Here is a 23046-nt window from a genome sequence, read left to right as displayed (position 1 = left end):
TGTTTCTACAGCTGATAAACAAGAAAGTGTGGGGCGTCTGCAATGGGCCGTAAAAGTTGGCACCTGCATATAACAATCTAAACTTTTTGTCAAGGAGGTCGCATTTATCTTGTAAAATTTTGAAGCATACCTCCCTTTCTATAAAAAAAATAGGGCCAAAAACCTTGCCAGGGACAATGGCGGACGGCAATGCAGACCACAGAGTTGAGTGGTGGGGCTCGTTTGGCACAAGTATTGAGAGATGGCGCTACCTCCTTGCTCCAACTTGTTTTTAAAGAATTCCGCAGCTCCTTGCGGTGACCGTGGTCAATTAAAATGAAGATAAACCTTTTGTAATGTACATTTGATTCAAAAGTAAATTTAGACAATGATAACAGAACTTGAAGTGACAAAAATAAAAGTTCTCGACAGCAGCATCGGAAGGTGTAGCCGACCAGCGAAAAAAAGCAGACGACACGCAGACAAAATTCGTCGGCAGCAAAAGCGCCGTTGTTATGCAACTGCATTTTCTTTGGTTTTGTCACTCCAATTCCTGCTATCATTGTCCGCATTTATTTTTAAATTAAAGGTACATTACAAAAAGAGCATGTTTATTTTAATATGCCACCATCTTCACGGGCGGCCTCAATATTTTCTCTTAAAAGCAAGCTGGAACAAGGAGGTAGCGCTATCTATCATTATGTGCGCGAAACGCACCCTGCCACTCAAATCGGTCGTTTGAGTTGCCGTCCGCCATTGACCCGGGCAAGATTTTGGCCCTATTTTTTACAAAAAAAGGATCTATGCCTTGTAATTTTACAAGGTAAAACTCACCCGTGAAATACACCTTTGACGAAAAGTTTAGATTTCTACGTGCAGGCGCCAATTTTTACGGCCTTTTTAGATTGAGCCTCGGCATTTCAGCAACCTATATACATATATATATATATGGCAAGAAAAACAGTGGGAGGACCTCTGGAACTCAAGGAGTATGTACCACAGGACAGAAAATATCACACTGCTTTCCCCATGAAGACATGTGCCCCTGGAACACCTTTGATCAGAAATGTTCCATTGCAGTGCATTCATAGGACAGACAGAGAATACCGAAAGACAATACAGGGCAGTGCACCGTTGAACCTCGATTTACCGTAGTCACCGGGACACGCTAATCATCTCGTTAAATCGGGAACTTCATTAAATTGAGGAAGGGAGACCTTGCGCATAGGCTGCGCGGCGAATCCGAATTCGTTTGTTAAATCAGGAAATTTGTAAAATGAGGTTTCAAGAAATTGAGGTTCAACTGTAGTGGAATAAGGAGACCCAGAATTCTAGTCCCAGCACCACCCCCACTCCCTCCCCCAAAAAGAAAGAATTTACTTTCGGCAGATTTGCAACTTTTATTTCGTTTGCTCAGGAGGGATTTCGCAGATGCCTGGCATTAAAAATGATTGGCTAGGAAGTCCACTGTGTCTTTACTATGATGATGAATAGAACCTCTCTTGGTGGTTCATTCAACTGTACAGGACTCCTTGCGTCAAAAATAACAAATGTCGTCCATTCTATTAAATTTAAATTTCCTTTGACAAGCCAAATCAAGATGAAACTGCAACCCTCATGCCATTTAATTATTCCATGCTTGTTACTAAACTATCTCCAAGAGTCAGCAGAGCCAAGTCACACAAATTGAGGTCTCAACCAGTTAGTTTTAAGTACAGTTCATTCCTCAACCTTACTGTACAGTCTTTTCTCCTTCATAAACTTCTTATTTTCCTTTATTATTTTCCCCCCTTCTTTTTTTTTGCCAATTCTTTCTCATAAAGAACTAGTTCAATCTGCCAGCTAGGACAACCTGCATCTTTTTATGGACTCCTCATGCAGTCAATGGAAAATTAAAGCCCAGACAAGTAACAAACCAAAACTTCTAGAGCAAGCCCAGAACCATTTAAGAACAGTATGAAGTGGGGAAAGCAACACCTACCGTATATGAAATGACGGCTACAATTGCATTGGTCCCCGTGGGAAAGTCATCCATGTGGTAGTGGTCGTAGGCAGTGGGGCGCACAAACGGCGTCTGCGGGGTCTGGATTCGGTACAGCTTATTGTCCGACCGGTAACGCAGCGCCTGGCAAGGCGTGCCCATCGTCTGCTTCCCCATCTGAAGAGTAAGACGGTAAGAGCACTGGCGACATCATTCTCACAAATCAAATCAAAATCAAACTTGGGGGTTCCACGTGTCAAACCAACGAAGGGCACTTGGCACGCTCCAGTGAAGGACCGAAAAGTAATTTCGACAACACAGGGATATGTCAACGCATACAATCAAAATCTTGGTTACGCAGCACCTTCTCCAGAATAAGCCTTCCATCAGACTGTGTGCACTTTGGCCAGGATTTAAACCCACCACCTGGGATCCATAGGCCAGTAGTACTTTTCCTCAAAGCCATTGAGGCGGCGACATCATTCTCACAATGAAAAGCCCACAGAAAGGATGAAGCAGGGGAAGGGGTGGGGGGGGGTGTATGGCATTCCCAACACTATCCCACCCACGTAACATGCGCAGAGACATACATACCTGACACTGGTACATGTTTCGAGGACTCTGGTTGAAGTCCGAGTATGGGATCATGTTGCCCAGCACGCTCAACATGCTTGTCTGCCTTAGCTCCTGGTGGGTGGTCACCTGAGAGGGTTGCACCATACCACAGTTCTCAAGAAACCATTTATTACATTTGAAGCCATTGGGTTAGATTCATTTTCTGAACCGCACAACATCCAGAGCCTTAAAAAGGCATGCTTGATGTTGCAAATACTGGGAAAACCTTCAGTTAGTTAAGTGCAGGTCAAAAGTGTTCCACGGCTACCCGAGAGATGGCGCCAGAGCTCTAGCAGTAAGAAGGGATCACAACACACTCAGCGCAAGCTGCATTTACATGAATGCGACTTCAGCGCATCGACTCCAATCATCCTTCAAATGAAGCCGACGCGGCAACATTTACATAAATGCGCACCAAGCCCTATGCGAAGGTAGCGCCCCGCCGTGTCAAAACTCAAAGTTAAAGGTGCGCTTACAGCGCCAGCCACACCACATGACCACATTTTCCGGTGCATCGCTTGTGAAGGCCTTTTGACACTTTCAGCCAGCGTAAAGATTGTGCTCACTGTCTTTAAAGCTGTGAAAGAAAGCTACAATTGAAAGAACATCAAAACCCAAGCATTTTGGGCTCCAAGTCAAGTTGCCGGGCCACCCTGCATCAGAGGCAATGTGCGTGCTCCTGGCCTGGCGAGCGAGATTGTTTCCAACTGCTCCAAGGATGCTACCCGCGCCTTGCCTCGCCAAACTTTGCCAACCGCAACCGGACCCTGAGGCCGAAAGGCTCCGACGCAGCCAGGAACGGCACAGAGTTAGGAGCTGTTCGTTCTGCACTCCCATGCTGTGCTCGGAGCTCTCAGCGTCGTTCGTGCTTGCGCCGAAACCTCTAGGGGTTTTCTCGGAACAACAAGTCGTATTTCACGAAACTTGGAGGGGGCCACCCCCTCTCTGGGCAGCTCCAACTACGTTCCACTCACTTAGTTTGGCAATAAAAGCTAGCGTTTTTTCTCAAGAGAAAACTGCGGGCGACCACACAGGACTGCTCTCCGCCGCCGCCGACAAGGTTGGCCACCACCACAATCTCAACTGTTCACTCGCTCCTGCAGCAAGTCCCTTCCCATAATCCTCCCGTTCCAAAATGTGATACGAGCTCCATTTACACAAGTTGAATGAATGCGCATTTACCGTCGCGATCCACCTCTGTCTAGCGACTTGAATGCAACGTGCTTCCCTAGCGTGTTATGCCGTTTACACGACTGCACTGAATGCGACGACTGGATCTGATGCGACCAAGTCGCATTCATGTAAGCGCAACTACAGTCAAGCATAAAAGAGTGAACCAGCCTTTAGTACAGATGTTACAGACAGATTTAGTCGTTGGCAAGCTGAGAGCAGAAGGCAGGAGCTTCTGTTGCCCCGCTTCCAGCACAAGCTTCCTACCTTCGACAGCACTTCAGCGACTCGTGCGCGTCGAGCGCAAGATGGAAGCCAGATGTTCGAAAGACATTCCCTGCCATTTTCACCCTGTCAGTGACTATACGGGCTAACTACAAGGTGAGTCAAAGAGATTGATGGCTGTTTGAAGGGACCGCATATATTGGTTTGTGTGTGTAGCAAGCCAAATTTTTTTTAGAGAGGTGGCCAGAGAATGTGCATTAGGGTATTAAAATTTTACTGAATAAACTTACCCGAGCAAAAACATAGAAACGACACAACTGAAATCCCCACCGACGGCAGCCATCTTCTGAAGAAGGGCGCCTGGTTGGCGCAACAGCCGACAGATGGCAGCACGTAAGATCGCAAGCAGTATGCCCGAGCTGTGCCATGTTATTGTCCGCAACCAAGGCACGGCTAAAGCATACCACCTGCGATCTTACGTGACGCCATCTGCCAGCTGTTAAGCCAATCAGACGCTCCTCTTTAGAAGATGACCGCCGTGGGTAGGGACTTCACGTTTTCTGTTTCCAACTTTTTACTCGGGTAAAATTCGGGTTCAGTGAAATTTTTATACCCTTAGTGCATGTCCTTCAACAACCTCTCTAAGAAAATGTTAGCTCAGTACGTCCACAGACCGATTTATTTAGTCCCTCAAAAAATCCGTCGATTCCTTTGACTCATTCTGTATGATTGTGCTAATATTTGAATTTTTGTATAGCAGTTTCGCACAACACGCTATTCAATTTTTGCTTCTTGATGAACTGCGATGTTAATATTTTTCGAAGTGATAATTGCGGCGGGTTATCCCCTTTGAGTGCACTTCTTTCCAAGCACCAGTGCACTGCAGAGAAGCAACACCTATGGACCTCTCTTTCACAGTTGTTGCTTCTCCGCAGTGCACAGGTGCTCGGTAGTAAAGGCCTGTTCACACACTAGAAACCAAGTAGGACTGGTCAAGACAAGACCAGTTTTAAAGCCTCTTGTGACGGCTTAGGACCTGCTCCGCAGCAGCGCATCCGGTCCTACACCGTCGCAAGAGGCTTAAAGACCGGTCTTAGTTGGTCCTACTCCATTACAAGTGTGGACCCGCTATGATGAACACTTCAAAAAGTACCGATACTGCACTAGTGTGCTTGTGAGAAAAGCACACTTTCAAAGCAGAATGGTGCAAGCGTGCACCTGGTGTATTTAAAAAGAAACGGTAACTTTGTATATATTGATATCTACATTACAGTAAGTTTTCAAAACTGAACTGAGGCTATTACGCAAGAGAATATGTTAGGTAGAGATGTCCTGACACCCTGCATTTATCTTTTTTTTTTTTTTTTCAAATTTGAGAATGAAGAAAGGAAACTTGCATATGACAAAAATTTATAAATCCACTCTATTAGGTATGGCTGGGCATCTCTATGGGTCTAACTTTATATGAAATGTGTCGTTTACATGTCATCTTAACGTAGGCATTGGACTTTCCGAGGCCACAGTCTGTAAAGATTAAAGCTATATTAAAATTAGCTTAGAAATGGAGAAGTGAAAGCTTGGGAACAACCTGCACGAGTTTAGCAAAAGGCTTGGAGAAACAATTCAACATTCAATTCGAAAATATTTGGCCAGAACAACTACAATAATCCCTCGTTAAAATGAAGTCAATGGAATGCCAACAAAAATTAGATATAAGCAGCAATTCGATAAAAGCGAGAGAACCAAAACAAACAGCGACAGCAGCCTTTAAAGGGCAACTCCGCTTCATTTTTGGTTTTGAAAAAACAATGCAGTCCTCTTCAGTATCGCCTAGGAAGACCACACGTGAAATCTTACGACACAGTTCTGTCTAAATGTTTGTTAAACGGTCCGGCGAACTTTGCAACTTGCCAAGTTGCCGAAATCGGCTGACTTGAGCAGGCAAATTCAGGCGCAACCAACAGCGCAGTCAAGGCTGCGGCATGGGCGGAGCCAACATTGAGCTAAACGCCATCTATATGGCCCCATTTTGCTTGTTTTCACTTCTCCTGGGCGAGCTTAGTGCATGACGTCAGCAACGTTGCCTCTCGGCGCTCAGCAGTGTCCACGTGATTGGCGTAACGCGCCTGCGCAGCACGTTTCTTGGGAGCCGTCCGGCCGCACGCCGTGGTCCCGCCATTACCGCCGTCTTCCGCGTCACAACCGCCATCGTCGTCTCACCGATCGTGATTATCGTCTCTCGGAGTTTCGTCCAAACTACGGACACAACGTGCGCGCACACTTATGCCGCAGTTGTGCAGACGTCGTCAAATGCCGTAGACACCAAAACGTGGCGAAAAGTGCGGTGCAGACGACACTCGCGCCTGCCACGCGCCCGCCCCAATCCCGCCCGTTGTTGGGCCGAGGATCACGTGACATCTCGTACCACGTGATGGCCATGTACTTGGCGACCCGAGGCCAATGTTGCCGGGCGGAGCCGAAGTTTTGGTTTCGATTTCCGCTCGTGTTTAAAATTAGATTTAAAAATTTATATCCCATTTTTTGCGAAGCAAACGACGTAGTGTGTTTTCCTAGGGCTTTTTAATTCGAAATCAATCAATATCCCGAAATCTTCGGAATTGAGCGGAGTTGCCCTTTAAGGTGGATAGGAACATTACAGAACACTCCGACCATATATTTGATCAAACAAACCTTGGTTATGAACAACTCGCAGCAGCTTTACCCAGTAAAACAATAGTTTGCCGATAATTTCATCCAGGCATCAGTTCTCTTCGAACTGCTCCAGGCATCGCAAGAACACTGTCGCCGCCGCTGCACTTCACTTTGTTTCGAAGCAGCCGTAGGATGTTTCATGTCTCCGCAGTCGTCGGCGTTTCCCAAAGGGCCTCTCCAACGTTGCTTTGAATTTATCCTGACTGCATGCAAGGTCTACGATTGCAGTATTCATGTCAGGAGCAACATTGGGAACGTCCGTATCAACAAGCGCAAACAAATCAAATTTATCGTCAGTAGCTTTGCCAACATGTTTGCACACACTCCTGTAGAGATTGTTGCAGCTCTGGAAATCGTGCGCCGGCTCCTCAAACATCCGAGAAAAAATCCGACGTGCGCAAAGAAGTCGGCAATCTTTCCTCTTTAGGTCACGGGCCTGCATGAGAAATTTCTCAAACCTGTCCAGTGTGCCTTGCTTGTTCTGCAAGACGGTGCACAGTGTCGAACAGCTGACGCCGGAATGTCGAATTCTATGGCGGTTTCGGACTTGGGCCGGCCACTTTTCTGAACCTCGCAGATCTAAGCGACTCCGGGCTCCATCGGCTCCATCGCTTCTTTGACCCGATTTCAACAGGAGCCGGGAAGCGTTGGCCGCAGGCGCCAAGAGTAGCGTCGGAACGTGGACGCTGCTCCCACTGCTCCCCGGCCGCATCAGCACATCGGCATCGGAAACGGCAATCTGCGAGCTCTGCCCTCCGTCATCCATTTGCTTCGTTTTCTTGTTTGCCAGGAGAGGGAGCGCAAGGGTCTCCACGCACCTCCGTGTGGGTTCACGTGCTTTCGGCACCTCGGCCTTAGTAATAAGCGTGGTCGGCCACCGATTCACTTGATAATTAAAAAAAGTGATTTTTTTATAACGAGGGATTACTGTATTTGTTTCAAATTTGTGTCAAGCTCAAAGTCCACTATTCACACATGCCTAGAGCTAACACATTGTACGGTCTAAAACTCTTTTTTTAGGAAACCAAGACGAGGAGGTAACCTGATAGTGCTACCCAGGCGTACGGTTAGAAAGGACAGAACATAGCTTACCCCCTCATGGGCCTCGTCGGGGATTACGGAGATGTTGAGGTGGACCTGCTCAAAAGTGCCAATCCATTCCACCGTTCCTGTGGCGACATTGAGCACTGGCCGCATCATACGCGCCACGGTGGAGAACAAAAATAGCCCCGGATACTGGGAGGCCTTGCTCGTCTTGGGGACAAAACCAATCTCTAAAGTTGGTGGCACCTGGAAAAAAAAAGAAGGTTAAAATGCTTAATTCTTTTTTATCCCACAGACCAAGTTGGTATATGCAGAATCTGTTTCCATAGCATTCTTTGAGGTTTGTGATGAACATTGCAGTTCATTTTATTTTTTTTGTGGTTATGGCGTGTTATTTTATTACAGACTCTGTCCTTTTTTATGTGATGCCTTTGATTTCTCGTTCTTCATATAAACTGTATGAATGTGAATGCCAGCGTCCGGTGTTCACATTTGAACAGTTAGTAGATACTACCGTGGCAGAGACAAATCCAGCTAGATTAGCGTCTACCCACCAATTGGCGCAGTGGTAAAACAATCATGGGGTCATGGGTTCAATTCCTGCCAAGGCATGTTTAGAATTTTTTTTCTTCTCAATCTACCACTCTTTTTACAGCATGTTCTCTGAAGTATGTGCTGTGCACTTTGTAACGGTTTCCATAAGATGAGTGTACATTACTGCTGGTGCGAGCACCAACCCTCCTCTTTTTGGAAGCTTCAAAATGGGCCAGAACATAGTATAAAATACAGATAAACTTGGCTCGAGTGAAAGTGCACCCTTTAATTTTGTCTTACCATAATTATTTTCCGATTCTGGTTGGGTAAATGTTCAGCGTTTTACGGTGGGTAAGGGCAGAAGGAAACAGTAAATACAAACCGCTCTTCTCATATATATGTTCCACCAGAGAAGTTTTACTACTCGTACAGTGGCCTAGAGCTCCACTAAATATAGTGTACTAATAAGTTCACTTTATATGTCACATGCTTCAAAACGTAAAAGCACCATTTTGTTTTTTGAAAAAAAAAATGTTATGAGATTCACCCCGTGTAGGGCACTAATTCTCAAAACTGGGTTCCCAAGAACCCAGGGGATCCCCAGTGTACCCCTCAGCGGTCCTCCAAAACTCCTAAATTTTCACGACTGCTCCTTTCCCGAGGTAAAGTGCTTGTTCAGCCTAAGTTGTATTCTAGCAGACTCCAGCAATCCATTAATGCTTATGTGCCAAACACACCTTATAACTGTACTACATACTTGCGTATTGAACCGACACCGATAAGAGAAGGGAGCCAGAGAAGGGGTGCAGTTCCTGAAGAAAGAACTAGCATCGAGGCTGTAATTAAAGCTGTTTTTTTTCCATAAAGTTTGGTTTTTTTTTTGTTTTTTGTTTTTTTTTACTCAAAGACAGCTCTAATTTGGGGTCTTTCGGTTCCCCCCATTTTGATACCAAAAACATGGAGTCCTAAAGCCACGGTCACACGGCTAATATGTTGTGCAAAGGACGGTCTGAAGACACCATTCGAGGCATGTTTTTCCCTTGTACGAGCACCCTGTTAACAGAAATACCGTCTGCCAACACGTTCGAAGCACGCATATCTTTAAAAAGAAAACACACTTCGAACATGCTCGAGGCATGTACGCAGACAATTCTGCCATCATTTCTGCGGCAAACACCGTGTCTTTCGTACGACGCACGCTCGGTGTGACCGCGGACCTCTACAGCTATGTAACTTGTCCAGACGTCGAACCGACGGAGCCTACTTTGTTAAGGCCGTGCGCCTTCATGGTACGCAGGGTGGTCACGAGGGACGGTGCTCTGTCGTCTTCCACGTAGCCGAGCACTCTGCCGTCCAGGACGACGACGTAGGCCCTGGAAACTTCCGGTCTGGCCCCGTCCAGGGAAAACATGCCGAGTCCGGTCAACAGCGACGTAAGATGGGCAACGCTGTGCTGCTGGTTCACCATCTGCGCTTGGATATTTGAAAGACAACAACTTGAGATTGATACTAAGCTGCAAATCTTCCAGTGCTCATTTATAGGGGAAATTGGCGGATGTTTTTCGGTGTCTATTCATCTTTCAAATGTTGGCATATTTCGGTGATCTGTTTTGGACTGACGTTAAACGTGGTAGTAATTCTCAACGAGGCTCGGCAAAAGTTTCTAATTGGAGCCATATGTGTTGTTTCACCAATCAAGAGGTTGATGAACAAATTTTAGTCAGTAGTTCAATTTGTCGGGAAGAACTTGTGTCCCCCTAGCCGTATCACTCCCCTGCACAGATTGCATTAATGTACCTTTCGTAGCTTCTTAGCAATAAATATGTTCGAATTAAAATCAAACACACTGTATAAAAAGACGAGCATTGTTCAGATTCAGCGGAGAAAGTGCTCACCTCCACCATAGCTGTCATGTGGTTGAGCAGGCCACAGGGCGAACCGTCGGGCGTGTGGACGGGGCACAGAAACCCTGCCGGTACGACAGAGCCAACCATGAGCATTCCGAAGCCATCCACCTTGTCAAAATAAAGACATTGCGCAAAATCCACGAAGCATATTTAATAGAATTGTAAGGCAGCGATGCCTGCGTCAGCACCCCGTCACTGTCATCACTAGACAAAGAATTCAACTACTTAAATAATGCATGAATCAGGTATTCTTAGCATAGATTGGAGTATCATATGTTGAGTATGTTCACCAAGTACAGAGCTTTTTTTGTTTTAGAGCGCAGCACTTAGGTGCCTATTTCCGGGTTGAGAGGTGACGGCTTCGGCATCGGTGTCAACGTAACTGCGCACGTTGCATTATGGGACGTTTCCCCGCTAACTTTAGCAGGTTAACCGCCGAATTCATAAACCTCACTCCCATTGAGGAACCCCTCCACTTCCTCGAGGAAGGCGCGAACGCCGACGCTGGCCAATCACGATAACGGATCCGCCGTCGCGATTGGCCAGCGCCAGCCCTCGCGCCTTCCTCGAGGAAGTGGAGGGGCCCCTCAATTGGAGTGAGGTTTGTGAATTCGGCGGTAAGTTTCCTCGCTAACTGTAGCAAGTTAAGTTTCCCCACTAAATTAAGCAGGGAAATCAACATCTAGACTTTGTGTCACGTCACCCATGAATAAATTCAGGGGCAGGAGGAGAAGAGGAGGAAAGGAGGAGGAGGAGGGTACGGATGAGGAGGAGGGGCATACCCTCCCCTCCCCTCCCCTCCCCTCCATACTTTCCCCTCCTCCTCCTCAAGAGCTGCGCTCTAGTTTTGCATTACAAAGGTTTGTAAGCGTCTTTTATTTTCTTTTTTATGTATTCCATGTTTATGTGGAATAAAAACTTCAGTTGGAAATTATGTCATATCCTGTCACCTTCTGCTTCAACACTGTTTTCTTCACATTGTATTTTCAAGATTAAACAACAAACTTGCCCAATCAGCATGCTTTATTACATAAATAAGGTCTGCTATAATTAGGCTAACAGTTCTACATGTCAAATCCTATGGGAAGTTTGAATGGTGTTTGTTACAGCAGAAGCCAAACTGGGGCTACAGCAAGGTATGACGCTCCAAACATCGAGGGTCAATGAACACCCAAAAGAAATCCTCAGAGAGCTCGAGACAAATGGCCAAGAAAGGATTGTTTGACAGGTTACCAGGGCGGACCAACGGCACAAGAGTGCCAACACATCGCAGCTCGAAGCAAGTGGGGCGAAAGCTCGCATCGCGGGACCCGGGGACCCCAGGTTGGATCCCCGCCCCGGCCCGTTTCGATCCGGTAGACGAGCATCGTACCGGTGCATGTTAACCCCTTAACCGTTTTTCATTTTTGGCAATTTTGAACCCTAAACCGCTTCTTTTTTTTATCTTCTTATCTTATGATCTCAGTTACTTCACGTATAAAGTCCTATTATGATTGAACGACGGAGCAAACAGAAACATTTTATTGATGTCGATTGTAACTGCTTTGTTTTGGGGACAAGTTCAACTAACTTGTATAAAAAAAAAAAAAAAAAAAAAAACAGAAAAAAAAAAAGCTTGGAATGGAAAGGAAGGTTTTCTGGGCCCCTAAGGCAATTTCCCGACCGTGTGATACAGCTCGAAACACGGAATTACACATAGAGCCTTCTTGCACTTGCTGCACCAAAACCTTGTCTCCTTCCTCAGCTTCTTTCCATTTTGGTCCTTCTTCTTGCAACAGAGGGTGCACTTTCGGGTTGGCTCGATTTTCTTTTCGGTCAATGGGATGTAGGCGGGGAAGTGGCGGCCAGTGAGCCGGTCAACATCAAGCAGGCTGGAGGGACGACCGCACTTTGGCTTCTGTGAGGGTTCGTGGTACTTGTTCAGGATGCTCTCAATAAGAGCAAGACGGTACTCAATGTGGAGCATCTTACCTCCATCTTTTTTGTACACAATGAAGGAGTTGTATGTGGCTTCATCTACAAGCTGACGAAATATCTTTTTGTAATACATCTTTTGTCGTTTCCTCGACACCGGGTAGTTTGCCAGCATTTGGTCGCACTTATCGACTCCCCCCATGGTGTGGTTGTAGTCCCGAACGATGCTAGGCTTGGCTACGGCTCGTCCTCTTGTGTCTGAGAACTCTTCAATTTCTGCACTATGCACTGTGCTCATTACGGTGACAACTTTCTCGTCTCGCCACTGGAGAGCAACACACTTCCCCCGCTGGTAGGCATGCGCGTCACCCTTCTTCAGCTTAGGTGCGCGAAACTCTGGTGGCATCTCCTTCCTGTTGGCTCGCACAGTTCCATACACATCTGTGCAGCTCTTGATGAGGGCATCATCAAGCTCCGGCGATGTGTAGAAATTGTCGATGGTCACGCAGTACCCCTTGCCAAGGAGTGGCTCCAGCAACTTCAGCACCACCCTTGTCCCCATTGCAGATTCTGGAGGAACCGGAATAAGAGTGCTGAGATCTGTACCTTTTCCAGTGTAGATCAAACTGTTCCATACATAGCCTGATGCTGCCTCGCACAACATAAAGAATTTTATCCCAAAACGGGCCCTCTTCAATGGGAGGTACTGCACCCAACCCAACCTCCCTATGAACAGCATGAGGCTTTCGTCGATAGAGACGTCTCTCTCTGGTATGTAGGCCGTCCGGTACCTCTCAACCGAACGCGACAGAAATGGCCATACCTATCTTGTAGAGCTTGGGCTGTGGACGAGTGCCGAGATCGGTCGAACTCTCGTTGTCCACGAAGTGAAGCATCCTCATGATGAGCTGGAACCGGTTACCGCTCATCACTTCTCCAAAGATGGGTGTGTGTAGAAGCTTGTTCTTCGACCAGTACCACTCTTGCTCCGGTTTTTGCACAACCCCTTGCAACAGCAGGAGCGACGAAAAAACCCGCATCTCTTCCGTTGTTGTTGGTGCCCATTTCTTGAGGCGAGAATGCTCGCTAAGTTGGCTGGCGTTGAGTTTTTGCTCAGAATAGCGGTTGGTTTCCCTAACTATCAACGAGATCAAGCCGTTGTCCAGAAAAGCTTCAAAGTACTCAAGCACGTCAGTGGTTGATTGGACTGAAAATGTCTTACCCGGGCTGCCGAGAAAAGGGAACCGAGGGGGGGCCGGCGGAACACTGTTCATGTCAATTTTCGACCACTGCCGAGCATCGGCAATAGCGCGATCTGGATCGTCGTCATCCTCCGCTTCGTCCGAGGAGCTGCTGAGTTTGACGTCGTAATCACTGTCTTCTTTATTTGAAGAGCAGAAGTAGGCATCAGTATACATGTCGCTATCAAAGTCTTCTGAAAAAGAAGCATTTCTTTTCCCTTTGGATGGGCCCGGGCCACATGTGTCACCACCACCGGACGCCATTTTTCAATCTCGTCTTCAAACAAAGAAAAAGACAAAACACAAACCAAACAGATGCAAAATTGCCATTCCTGTGCTGCCATCTGTCGGCAGCATCTCAAACTGCGTTATGAACGAGCCTGGGTCGTCTAAAACGGCGAAGGGGCGAATGATGGAGGACAGACGAGCTACACTCGTCCTAAACGGTTTGGGGACGGCTCGAGGTGGACGAGCTAGGCTCGTCCAAAACGGTTAAGGGGTTAAAACAGTCGTATTGAACTGGCTAAATTTACCGTCTACAGCGGAGACACCAGACGCCCATTGGGGCCAACTACGGTCACTGACAAGAAGAGAATGGCGTCTCCTCTCAGTGCCCGGCCTCCAGCACACGCACGCTGCCTTACGCCGTGCGTCGGCTGGGCATGCACGCTCGAAGCGCACAAGACACAGGAGGGTTATCGAAGGCAGGAGGCTGGAGGTGTGCAACTGGAGGACCCCATTCTAATCCTGTCAGGGACTATAAGTTCAGGCCGTCTAAATGTGCATGCAGCACGACTATACCACATTTTCCGAATTACTACAACCCGCAGACGATATGCGTTTAAAAGTAAAAAATGTTACGCGGTGCGCATCATCCGCAGGTGTAAGCTGTATGGGGAATTTGCTTTTCCAAGACCGTTCATTACGGCGAGACATCACACATTTTGTGAGTGGCAGATTACACTAAGAGGAGATGCGGGTCAGAAAATGTCAATATTTTGCACAAAAAAAAATGATTTGGAGCTGTATGGTGTTTTATTATTTTTGAATCTTTATATTTGATATATAAAAGTAATTATTGCCGGTTACGATGGCGAAATTAGCCGTGTTCGCATTTGCAGACCTCTGGGAAACCCGGAACGGCATGAATTCAGGCCATTTTGCTTTGCGTGATTCCTTCGAGTTGTGACTTCTCCCGCCATCACGCATACAATAACAAGTGGGCCTAGCCGTATCCTCTACATTGCAGTCTTCTGTGGCGTCAATATTATTTTCCGCACTGCGAAGGCTATAGCTACATATCTATGGTAACATTGAAACACATTTTTCTTTTTATGTAATTTTGGGGCATCTTCACGGTTTGTGTGCAAGACTTTTTGTACTTAATATTGTCCTACCATAACCAAATTTGGCATGCAGATACTTTAGAATATGTAGAATGCAACTACAGTAGAACCTTGTTGACACGTTCTCAGTTGATATGTTTTCCCAGCTGTTCCGTTCAAAAACGCCGGTACCGTTTTACTTCCATAGAGATACATGTATTAGTTTCCTGCCTGTTACGTTTGCTTTCCCGGTTGTTGCGTTCAAAAGTGCCGGCATCGCGGCACCTCGGCGCGTGGGGCACCAGGCTGCCAAGCTGACTTCGAAGCGAAGCTAGCGGAGCAAAGCCGAACCATGCAATGCGGGTCGCACAACACCCGTGGGCACGCAGGCACCCGTTTTCCCTTTACTCCTTTCCCCCTCTTTTCCGCGTCTCCGTCTCCTCGCTGGGCTTTGCTGAGCTCTGCCACAGCTTCCCATCTTGCCCGGGTGTGACCTTGAAGCACTGCTCGAATGGGGAGCGAGGCTGGCAAGTCAGCAAATACTCGTTCTCTCTTTCATCTGTCCTTCTCTTTTTCTGGCACAACGTGCTCCTGCGTGCACGCTGCGCTTCTAGTGCTCTATTTGCTGAACTGTCGCCCAGCAAATAGACTACTTCAGCAGGTTAGTACAAAAGCGGCCCACACTCACCCCAGGCCTCCGGCAGCAGCTTGCGGACAGTGGTGGTGCGCATCTCGGCAAAGAAAGCTCCGCGGTGGACGCAGCGGAAGTGGGACAGGTAGCGCCAGTAGTTGAGCTTCTCGGCCAGCACGGTGGTGCCGGAGAACTGCATCAGCCCCAGGCCGGACTTGGTGACCACATTGCCCGTGGCCAGGAAGTAATTCATGGCACCCGTCACTTCCCACGCCGTTCCCAGCACCTTGCTGAACATGGCTGACCGGAAGCAAGATGACAACAACACAGATCAAAATCATACTTTTTTTTTTTTATCTGGAACAATTGAAAATGATGCCAGGGCATCATCCTCAAATTTCGAAACTTGGGAGCTCGGTATTTGCGAAGTAAATAAACAATGTCCAAAAGCTGAATTTGAAGTTCCTGCGCGATCCGCACGATTGCAGTGACTTCAAAGACTGAGTCGTCCTGCAACTTGAATTTCTCTCATGCCTATATGTCATGTTCGTCCACATCCTGCGACCAACCGCTCTGTGCGGGTTGCCTATCGCTGTAAGCAGACAATGCTTCACTTTTGAGTTTGAAGCTCTTTTAGCAAACTCAAATTCTTTGAAACAGTGTGGGGTCAAAAAGAATGTGCAGTGGACTTTAATGAGTGACGTGAGCGGCCACGTTGCGTTGGTTTTGCATGAAAGGCTGCCCCGGCGGAGTCACAACCGAGGCACATGGACACCAAACCCAGTTTTAACTGTTTGACGATTTCCTTTTTTAAGTCTGAGAGGTCGTCGGGCACCTAAAAAAGAGAACTTCGTCCGATTCCCCGACTCACCGATGATCCTCAGTGCTACATGCGTCAAGCACCACCATATTTTCCGAGGGAGGGTAAAAAGCCAGGGGGCGACATCATTCCGGACTCAGATTTTCGGAATTTCAAAAAGAAGGGCCGTAGTGCGTTTGCGTTAAAAAACATGTTTTATGAATGCCTTTATGAAATATTATAATAATGTCACTTACAAAGCTTCTAAATTTCATAATCAATTATGTCACAAATAAAAAGAAACGAGGAGGTAAGGAAAAAGTCGCGCGCAAGCGTAAACATTTTTTTTTCTTTGGTGTTTTTTTGCGTGTTTATGACTACAACTTGCATCGTTTTTGGCAAAAAAAAAAAAAAAAAAAAAAAAAAACACGGCCTTTGGGGTGTCAGTGTCCCTTTAAGGCTGGTAGTTCACACATGCGACACAGTGCAGAACACAAAAAGTCACCAATGCATCAGCGCTAGTGTTGGCGCAGCATCAGAACTAGTTCCAGCACAGCCTTGGCCCCAGAGTCAGCACTGACTCAACACGGAGTTAGCGCTACGCTGTGTGCATGAACATGCTTTTAGTGTTAGGCTGCTTGGTAAAGACCGACCAAAGCTTTTTGTGGTAAGCGAAAAGCTGACCGTTCAAGTGCAGCCACATTATGCGTAGCGCAAGCTCGTCTGCTTCTTTTGCAAGGGTTGCGGTGACGCCAGAACACCCAGCTCCGATTGGCTCTGACTGAAGGATAGTGGGTAGACCTCAAGGCAGCTTGCTTTGAGGTCTATCCACTATCCTTCAATCAGGGCCAATCAGAGCTCGCCGTCTTGACGTCACCAAAACCCCTGCAAAAGAAGCAGACGAACTTGTGCTCCGCATAGGATTGTGTCAAAGCAATCTCGTGACATGGTGCAAAGCAGTCACCTAGCACAGACCTAGTGAGAGAGAAAAAAAAAGGTTCTTATAAAATCTTACCAGGTGTAAGCTTGAATGCCTTTCCGAGAGATTTGGCCTTCTTTTCAATGTTTTGTCGGATGGAAAAAAGAAATGAGCCCAACTTCTCCTGCAAAGAGTGATGCAAACTGGTTTTTGCAAAGATGATGGTGCAACTCGTGGAGCATCATAATGCAAGTTTGCAGTTTAAATACCTTTATTTGGAAACTATTAAGTAGAGAATATGTCTACTTTAAAGGGAAACTGAAGCGGTTCTCTATTTGAGAAAAAACATTTCAATGGCCTTCATTCTATTTCCAGGATCAGGAATATCAAGATTATTTTTCAATTTGGTGCACGGAGGCTTCAGAAATTAATTTTTAAAGTACCGCCGAAGCCCCTCCTTCCCGGGGCGTGAAGTCACACTAGGAGCGTTTGGAATATCTGCTCTCGCGCATCTTCAGCGCCTGTCAAAGCTATGCACGCGCACTCTTGCTATTTTCAGAAAGCTCAGAAAGAGACGTCACGACTGGTGTCAGTGCGGGGAAATATACCTGGCAAGCTTGCCGTTGCACGCGCTGAACACACGAGCGACACGCGCTTGGAGGCCCGAAGATCCTAGTATGACGTCACGACTGGTCGAATGTTTTTTCGCTTTTTCTCGCTTTTAGTTGCATCTTCGGGGAAAACAAAAGTGATATTCAGATTCACGGGATAAAAATATGCCAGAATTCACCTCTAACTCGCTTTTTTCAAGAAGTGTTTCAGCTTCCCTTTAAAAGCTGATACCGTAGGTTGTTATAATTTTCGTAGTATATTGCTGAACCACCACCCGCATCTGGTAGCATGGAACTCAGCACCTTGGCACTTTTAAGGGTCGGTTCATCCAATGATAATCGAATAAAACAACTGGATTTTTCGGTTCTCTCAATACATATTGTTATAAGTCAAACACCAATATCAGTGCACACAAAACCCATACTACATTAATTAAATAATAAGTCTCAATGTCCTCGCATATGCTCACGTGATATAAAGCTGCTGGTCCCACAGTCAATTTACATTTAGGTTCTGCACCACTTTTGTCATAACAATATCTTTTTTATTTATTTACATAGAGACCTGCATTGCCATTTGGCATTACAGCAGGGGTGAGTACATAAAACAATAATTTCTAACAAAAACATTAAAACAGAAACAAATTGTATAAATGTCAAACCCATCCTTCACTAGCCAACCTATTCCATTCTATTGTTTTCGGAAAAAAAGAAAACGCAAAAACATTGGTGTGGCAAAAATAGGGTCGGATTTTGTTATGGTGGTCTGCACTCCCTGATATATAAAAAGGTTCCCGTAAAAACATTTCTCGACTTATTAGGAGGGGATTGTTGCATATATCATGTAAAAACTTTAAACCAAACATTTTTGCCGTTCAACTAGTGACTCCCACTTTAAATTCTCCTTCATGCTAACACACGCCCCACAAAAAAAAAGAAAAAGGAAACATGGCTACCTTGAGGACCATCAGGTAGAGATGACCAGGCAATAGAACTTCATGGTTCATAGGGTTGTCAGATGACTCAATGGCACACTCCCCCTTGGCAAGTGCAAACAGCTTCTTTATCATGAGCCTACAAAAGGGCAAGAAACATGCTATACATGTGCACCTTGAATGCATTGGATAGCAAATATCTAGAGAAGAAAATAAAAAGATTTGCGTTGTCAGGAATCATCCCTTGTCTAAAGTAGCTGGAAGTCTAGATGGGCCCAGGAGGATGTCAGATTAACCAGGAACGACAAAATAAGGTTTGCTTCCTCAAAACACTTCCAGTGACTGGCTCAATTACAAGTTCCTTAAGATACCGTATTTACTCGCATAATGAACACACTTTTTTTTCCCAAAAATGGACAGATATTTGGGGGTGCGTTCAGTACACGGGGCAAAATTTTTGCATTTACACACTTTGCACAAATGTCATTTTAGGTGCCAGTATGACATGGCAGGGTACCGTATTTACACGATTGTAAGTCGACTCGATTGTAAGTCAACCCCCCCACACTGCACACCAGCAAAAAAAAAAAATTTTTAGATGCCCATTTTATTGCGAACCTGTGAGAATGGCAAAGTATCATGAACCTTGCGCATGCAAGGCGAAACTAGGAAGTTCACACTGGAGGCGAGACAACTGAAACTGCTCCCTGTCATTCTCACTCCGTCAGCGACTAGACTACGACTCGTCCGCACTGGTCATGTCAATCCTGTCTTCACTGCTACATTCTCGAAGTACGTCGTCAGCGTCGTCCAACGAAATCTCGCACTTTGTAAATGACAGCATCAACCGCATCTTCTGTGCTTGCTCGGCGATCGTGTTGCACGTCACGGGTAGGGACCGATTGCACACTTTTGCAGCATACGTTGCAACCCTGACCTCCAACTCCGGAAGGCATCCCCACCTATCCAGACTTTGGCCTGCAGAGGCCTCTCTGTTTGTCGTCACAGTTTAAGATCCCGCGCCATTGCAGACTCCACTGGAGCATCACCCACTCCGACGGGTCAAACTTACATCTAACAGCGCAGTTGTCGGTTGCTTATGGGTGAAGAATGGCCATAAACGAGCACCAAAAACCTAAACTGCCCGGATCACGCGTGTCAATACAAAAAAACGTAGTTAGCGCTCCAGCATGATCTCGACGCTCTATCAAACGACGTGCAACCGTGAATCGTGCGAAGAAAGGCTCGAGGTACACCTGAGCACTTCTTACGAGTTGTGAATGCGAAAGCATGTTTGTCATTCTTCCGCTCCCTTATTTCGTCTGCAGCGTATTTGCTTCAACGGCAGAGCAACGCACTCTGCCGGCAAGGAGAGGGCGTCTCTCCTCGCCGCTCTGACCTTGGACGCTTCATGTTAGCAGTGCTGACGGACACGCAGCGCCAAGGGGTGGCTGTTGTTGAAACTGACGTGCAGCGGCCAATGGGAGCCTCGACGACGCACGCCAGCCAATGGGATTGAAGCCGAAAATATATTAACTATACTCCACTCCTCTGGGATCGAGAAATTTTGGTGCCGTTGGCTAGCTTTTCGCATAGTTTCATAGCTGGAAGCTGGCTTCACTTGGAGAAAGGATTTAAGGTGCCGTTTGGCGCGGTTTCAAAGCTGATGACGTCGGCTCGCTCCATGAGACAATTATTGCTTTCACATTAAAACTGTGAAGAGAAGCCATGGGCAGAGTGAGCCGTGAGGCTCACTCATACAAGAAGTGCCGCCGACCCCGGAAGTCAGGCACGCCACGCACTGTTCACCGCCGTACATTCAAGTTTATTTGCGAATCACTATCAATAATAATTGTTTGCACAAATAAAAAAAATAAAAAAAATTTATAAAATGACTGCACAGAATAGCACAATGCTAGAGGTACAGCCCGCTGAATTCGTAACAAGCCGAGGTGTTCATACCGCGATTGTTTCGTTTTTGCCGGCAATGAAATGCCTTGGTTCGTGTATAAGTCGACCCCCCCACTTCAGATCCTTAAACATTTTAAAAAGGGTCGACCTACATTCGTGTAAATAAGGTACTGTAGCACGTCTCCACTCACAAAGGCGCACCCATGGCTGGTCGTGGGCGCACTACAGTAACCATTCTCTATAAATTGCGAACCTTTTTAGGGTGCTTTTGGCGTGCCTTTTGCCGAAGAAAAAGACCCTGCGAAGCTTACTCAGCACGGAGGGCGACACAACCGTTCTATGGCCTAACCCCTTTCACAATATCACTGTCCAAAAGCGGATCATAGACGATGGCGTGTTTGTGCCTCCAATGAATGAAGCACGTCCAGGGCTGAGCAATTCCTCGACCCCAGCTTCGCTAGGCCTGCGCGAGACTTGGTTTCACGGTTGATCACTTCCACAACCACGCAATAGCAACCATTATGTGAGCGGCTTGGATTGGCTTGGCCTGGGCGCTTGGCGGCAAAAGCAAATTAACTTCAAGACTCGCGGAACCGAAAAATTAAAACTGCGTTCACTACCCGAGAAAAAGAAGAGAGTCCAAATATTGATGGCCATTGCGGGGGGTGCATTCATTATGCGAATAAATATGGTATTTATTGAATTAGTAAAACAACTTTTAGTGTTCACCAGATAATAACATAAATGATAGACATGCAGTCCCAGAGAAGAGAGACCAGAACTGCTTAAATATGCTTAATTGCTCAAGTTTGTACAGCTTGGCCCTTGTGTGCAAACTGTGCATACACCAGTGTTGAGGAGGCATCCAAGACAACCCCAGACAGGTAAAGATGCCTCCTGCTAGTACCAACAAGTGTTGCAAATGAATTAGCAAATACTAGCTACTTTTGTATGCGATTGTACCGCAATAATGGCACAGAAACAGACCTATATCATTCAGTGGTGACGACATTAAAAGATGGCAGTGAAATCTATCCTCTATTAGTCCCCATTGCAATACAACTCAGGGACAACCTTAGATTGTTAGGTGCAGGTCACAGCAGCATTTCTAAACAAGGTGGTCACATACAAGCTGACAGAATACTCACAAGATGAGATTGAACTTGTCGAAGTTTGAGTCCAAATGAATGCAAATGCAGTGCCTGCAAAAAAACAATTCCAGAGAAAAGTATCAGTTTTGTCTCGCAAAACAACCTAAAATAATAGTGATAATTCAGAGTGAAAGGCATGACTCTACAGAAGCAAAATTTAAAGCAACAGATGGCTCACCTCAGAAGAAAGAGGGCAACTTGCTCATCGCTGTACCACTCCGGCAACCTCATGCAGACCCGGAACTTTCCCCCAATGTAAGACCTCACCTCGTCCCTCGTGAGCAGGTTCTCGTTCTGAACCTGTCTCAGCATGTTGATGATGCACCTTTTGAAAAAGAAAAAAACACAACATGTAACGTAAACAGCAAGTCCTAAACGCCACTGGTTGCAGCTCACATGCAAACAGCTCACAACCCCATTCAACCGCAAAGTTCCCATGGCACCAGAGCAACATAGTCACGTTGATTTTGTGGTGAACATATCACGCCACACGCAGGCGCAGCTGCCTAACGGACCTGGCCTAGCCTGCCAACTGGGTATGTCCCCCCTTTTCCCACGCAGGAGAATTCCCCTCGCCCGCGAACTGCGGTGACTAAGGGATGTGGGAAGCAAAGGGGAAGACGGGGAAAGGAGGTGAGGCCGAGGAGGAAGACCTGCCCGGGAACGGGTACTTGGAATAAAAGACCGGTCGAGTTCGGGATGAGAATGTGATCCCTTCTCCCACGCTGCGTCCCAACAGCGTCAAGGGCAACGCTTGCGGACTCCCCAGCTAAGAATCCGTAGCAGCTCCTCAGTTGGTTGCATGGTGTCACATGATTTTAAAATGACTACCAAACATGTGGCTCTGCAGATGTATAGTTTTTGCATAATGGCATCTTAATTTGATGTTAAGCTACAAAACTTGAGCGCTGCCGCTTAACTCACAGCCTTGGCAGATCAAAAGCAAAGAGAAGCAGACCGAGTAACAGTTGCTCTTTATCTTTTTAACAAAGGCCATGCTCGAAAGGTACAAACTTATTTATGAAAACTTCCATTTTCATGTCACATTTTGTTGTCTAGCCTTCTGTCTAGCCATGAATTGGAGATGAAGGCTGGATAAGCTTCAACACTCAGGCAACACTCAGAGGCTTAAGTTTGTACCAAGACTAAGCCAAGTGCACTCATGGCTTCCAGTAGGTGACCAAATTTTGAGACTATTGGAAGCAAGCAACAAGATAGTGGAGCCACTGTGTGGCTCCTAGCAGAAGCATTTGTTATTCAATACAGCCGGATTGGCATAGTCAACCTGCGTAGCAGACAACCTTTGTTTCTAATGAATGTCAGCTTACCAGAGCACAGTGCTATACAAAACGTCCAGGGCCACAATCAGTGCTAACATCCTTTAAACGAGATCTTGAAATTGAGAACACAGATCCCCTCCATAAGCCGGCAAAACTGCCGCA

At 46.5% G+C, this 23046-nt stretch overlaps 1 protein-coding gene across 1 annotated transcript in view; it reads right to left on the bottom strand.

Moving 5' to 3' along the window:
• The window catches only part of LOC8023427 (DNA-directed RNA polymerase I subunit RPA2), a 62078-nt gene that overhangs the window by 18187 nt on the left and 20845 nt on the right, over positions 1-23046 (bottom strand). Inside the window, exons 10-19 of the mRNA XM_029975563.4 lie at positions 21783-21929; positions 21602-21655; positions 18564-18681; positions 17093-17180; positions 15336-15578; positions 10156-10229; positions 9525-9728; positions 7775-7972; positions 2555-2662; positions 1961-2137 (exon numbers count right to left, since the gene is read on the bottom strand). Coding sequence (XP_029831423.2) covers positions 1961-2137; positions 2555-2662; positions 7775-7972; positions 9525-9728; positions 10156-10229; positions 15336-15578; positions 17093-17180; positions 18564-18681; positions 21602-21655; positions 21783-21929 — 1411 coding nt within the window. The remainder of the gene's footprint in view (positions 1-1960; positions 2138-2554; positions 2663-7774; positions 7973-9524; positions 9729-10155; positions 10230-15335; positions 15579-17092; positions 17181-18563; positions 18682-21601; positions 21656-21782; positions 21930-23046) is intronic.

This window comes from Ixodes scapularis, unplaced genomic scaffold (genome assembly GCF_016920785.2).
Source record: "Ixodes scapularis isolate PalLabHiFi unplaced genomic scaffold, ASM1692078v2 PGA_scaffold5__190_contigs__length_132052651, whole genome shotgun sequence".
Lineage (NCBI taxonomy): Eukaryota > Metazoa > Arthropoda > Arachnida > Ixodida > Ixodidae > Ixodes > Ixodes scapularis.
Note: the sequence above shows the minus strand (reverse complement) of the source record. Positions and strands in the feature narration are given on the sequence as shown.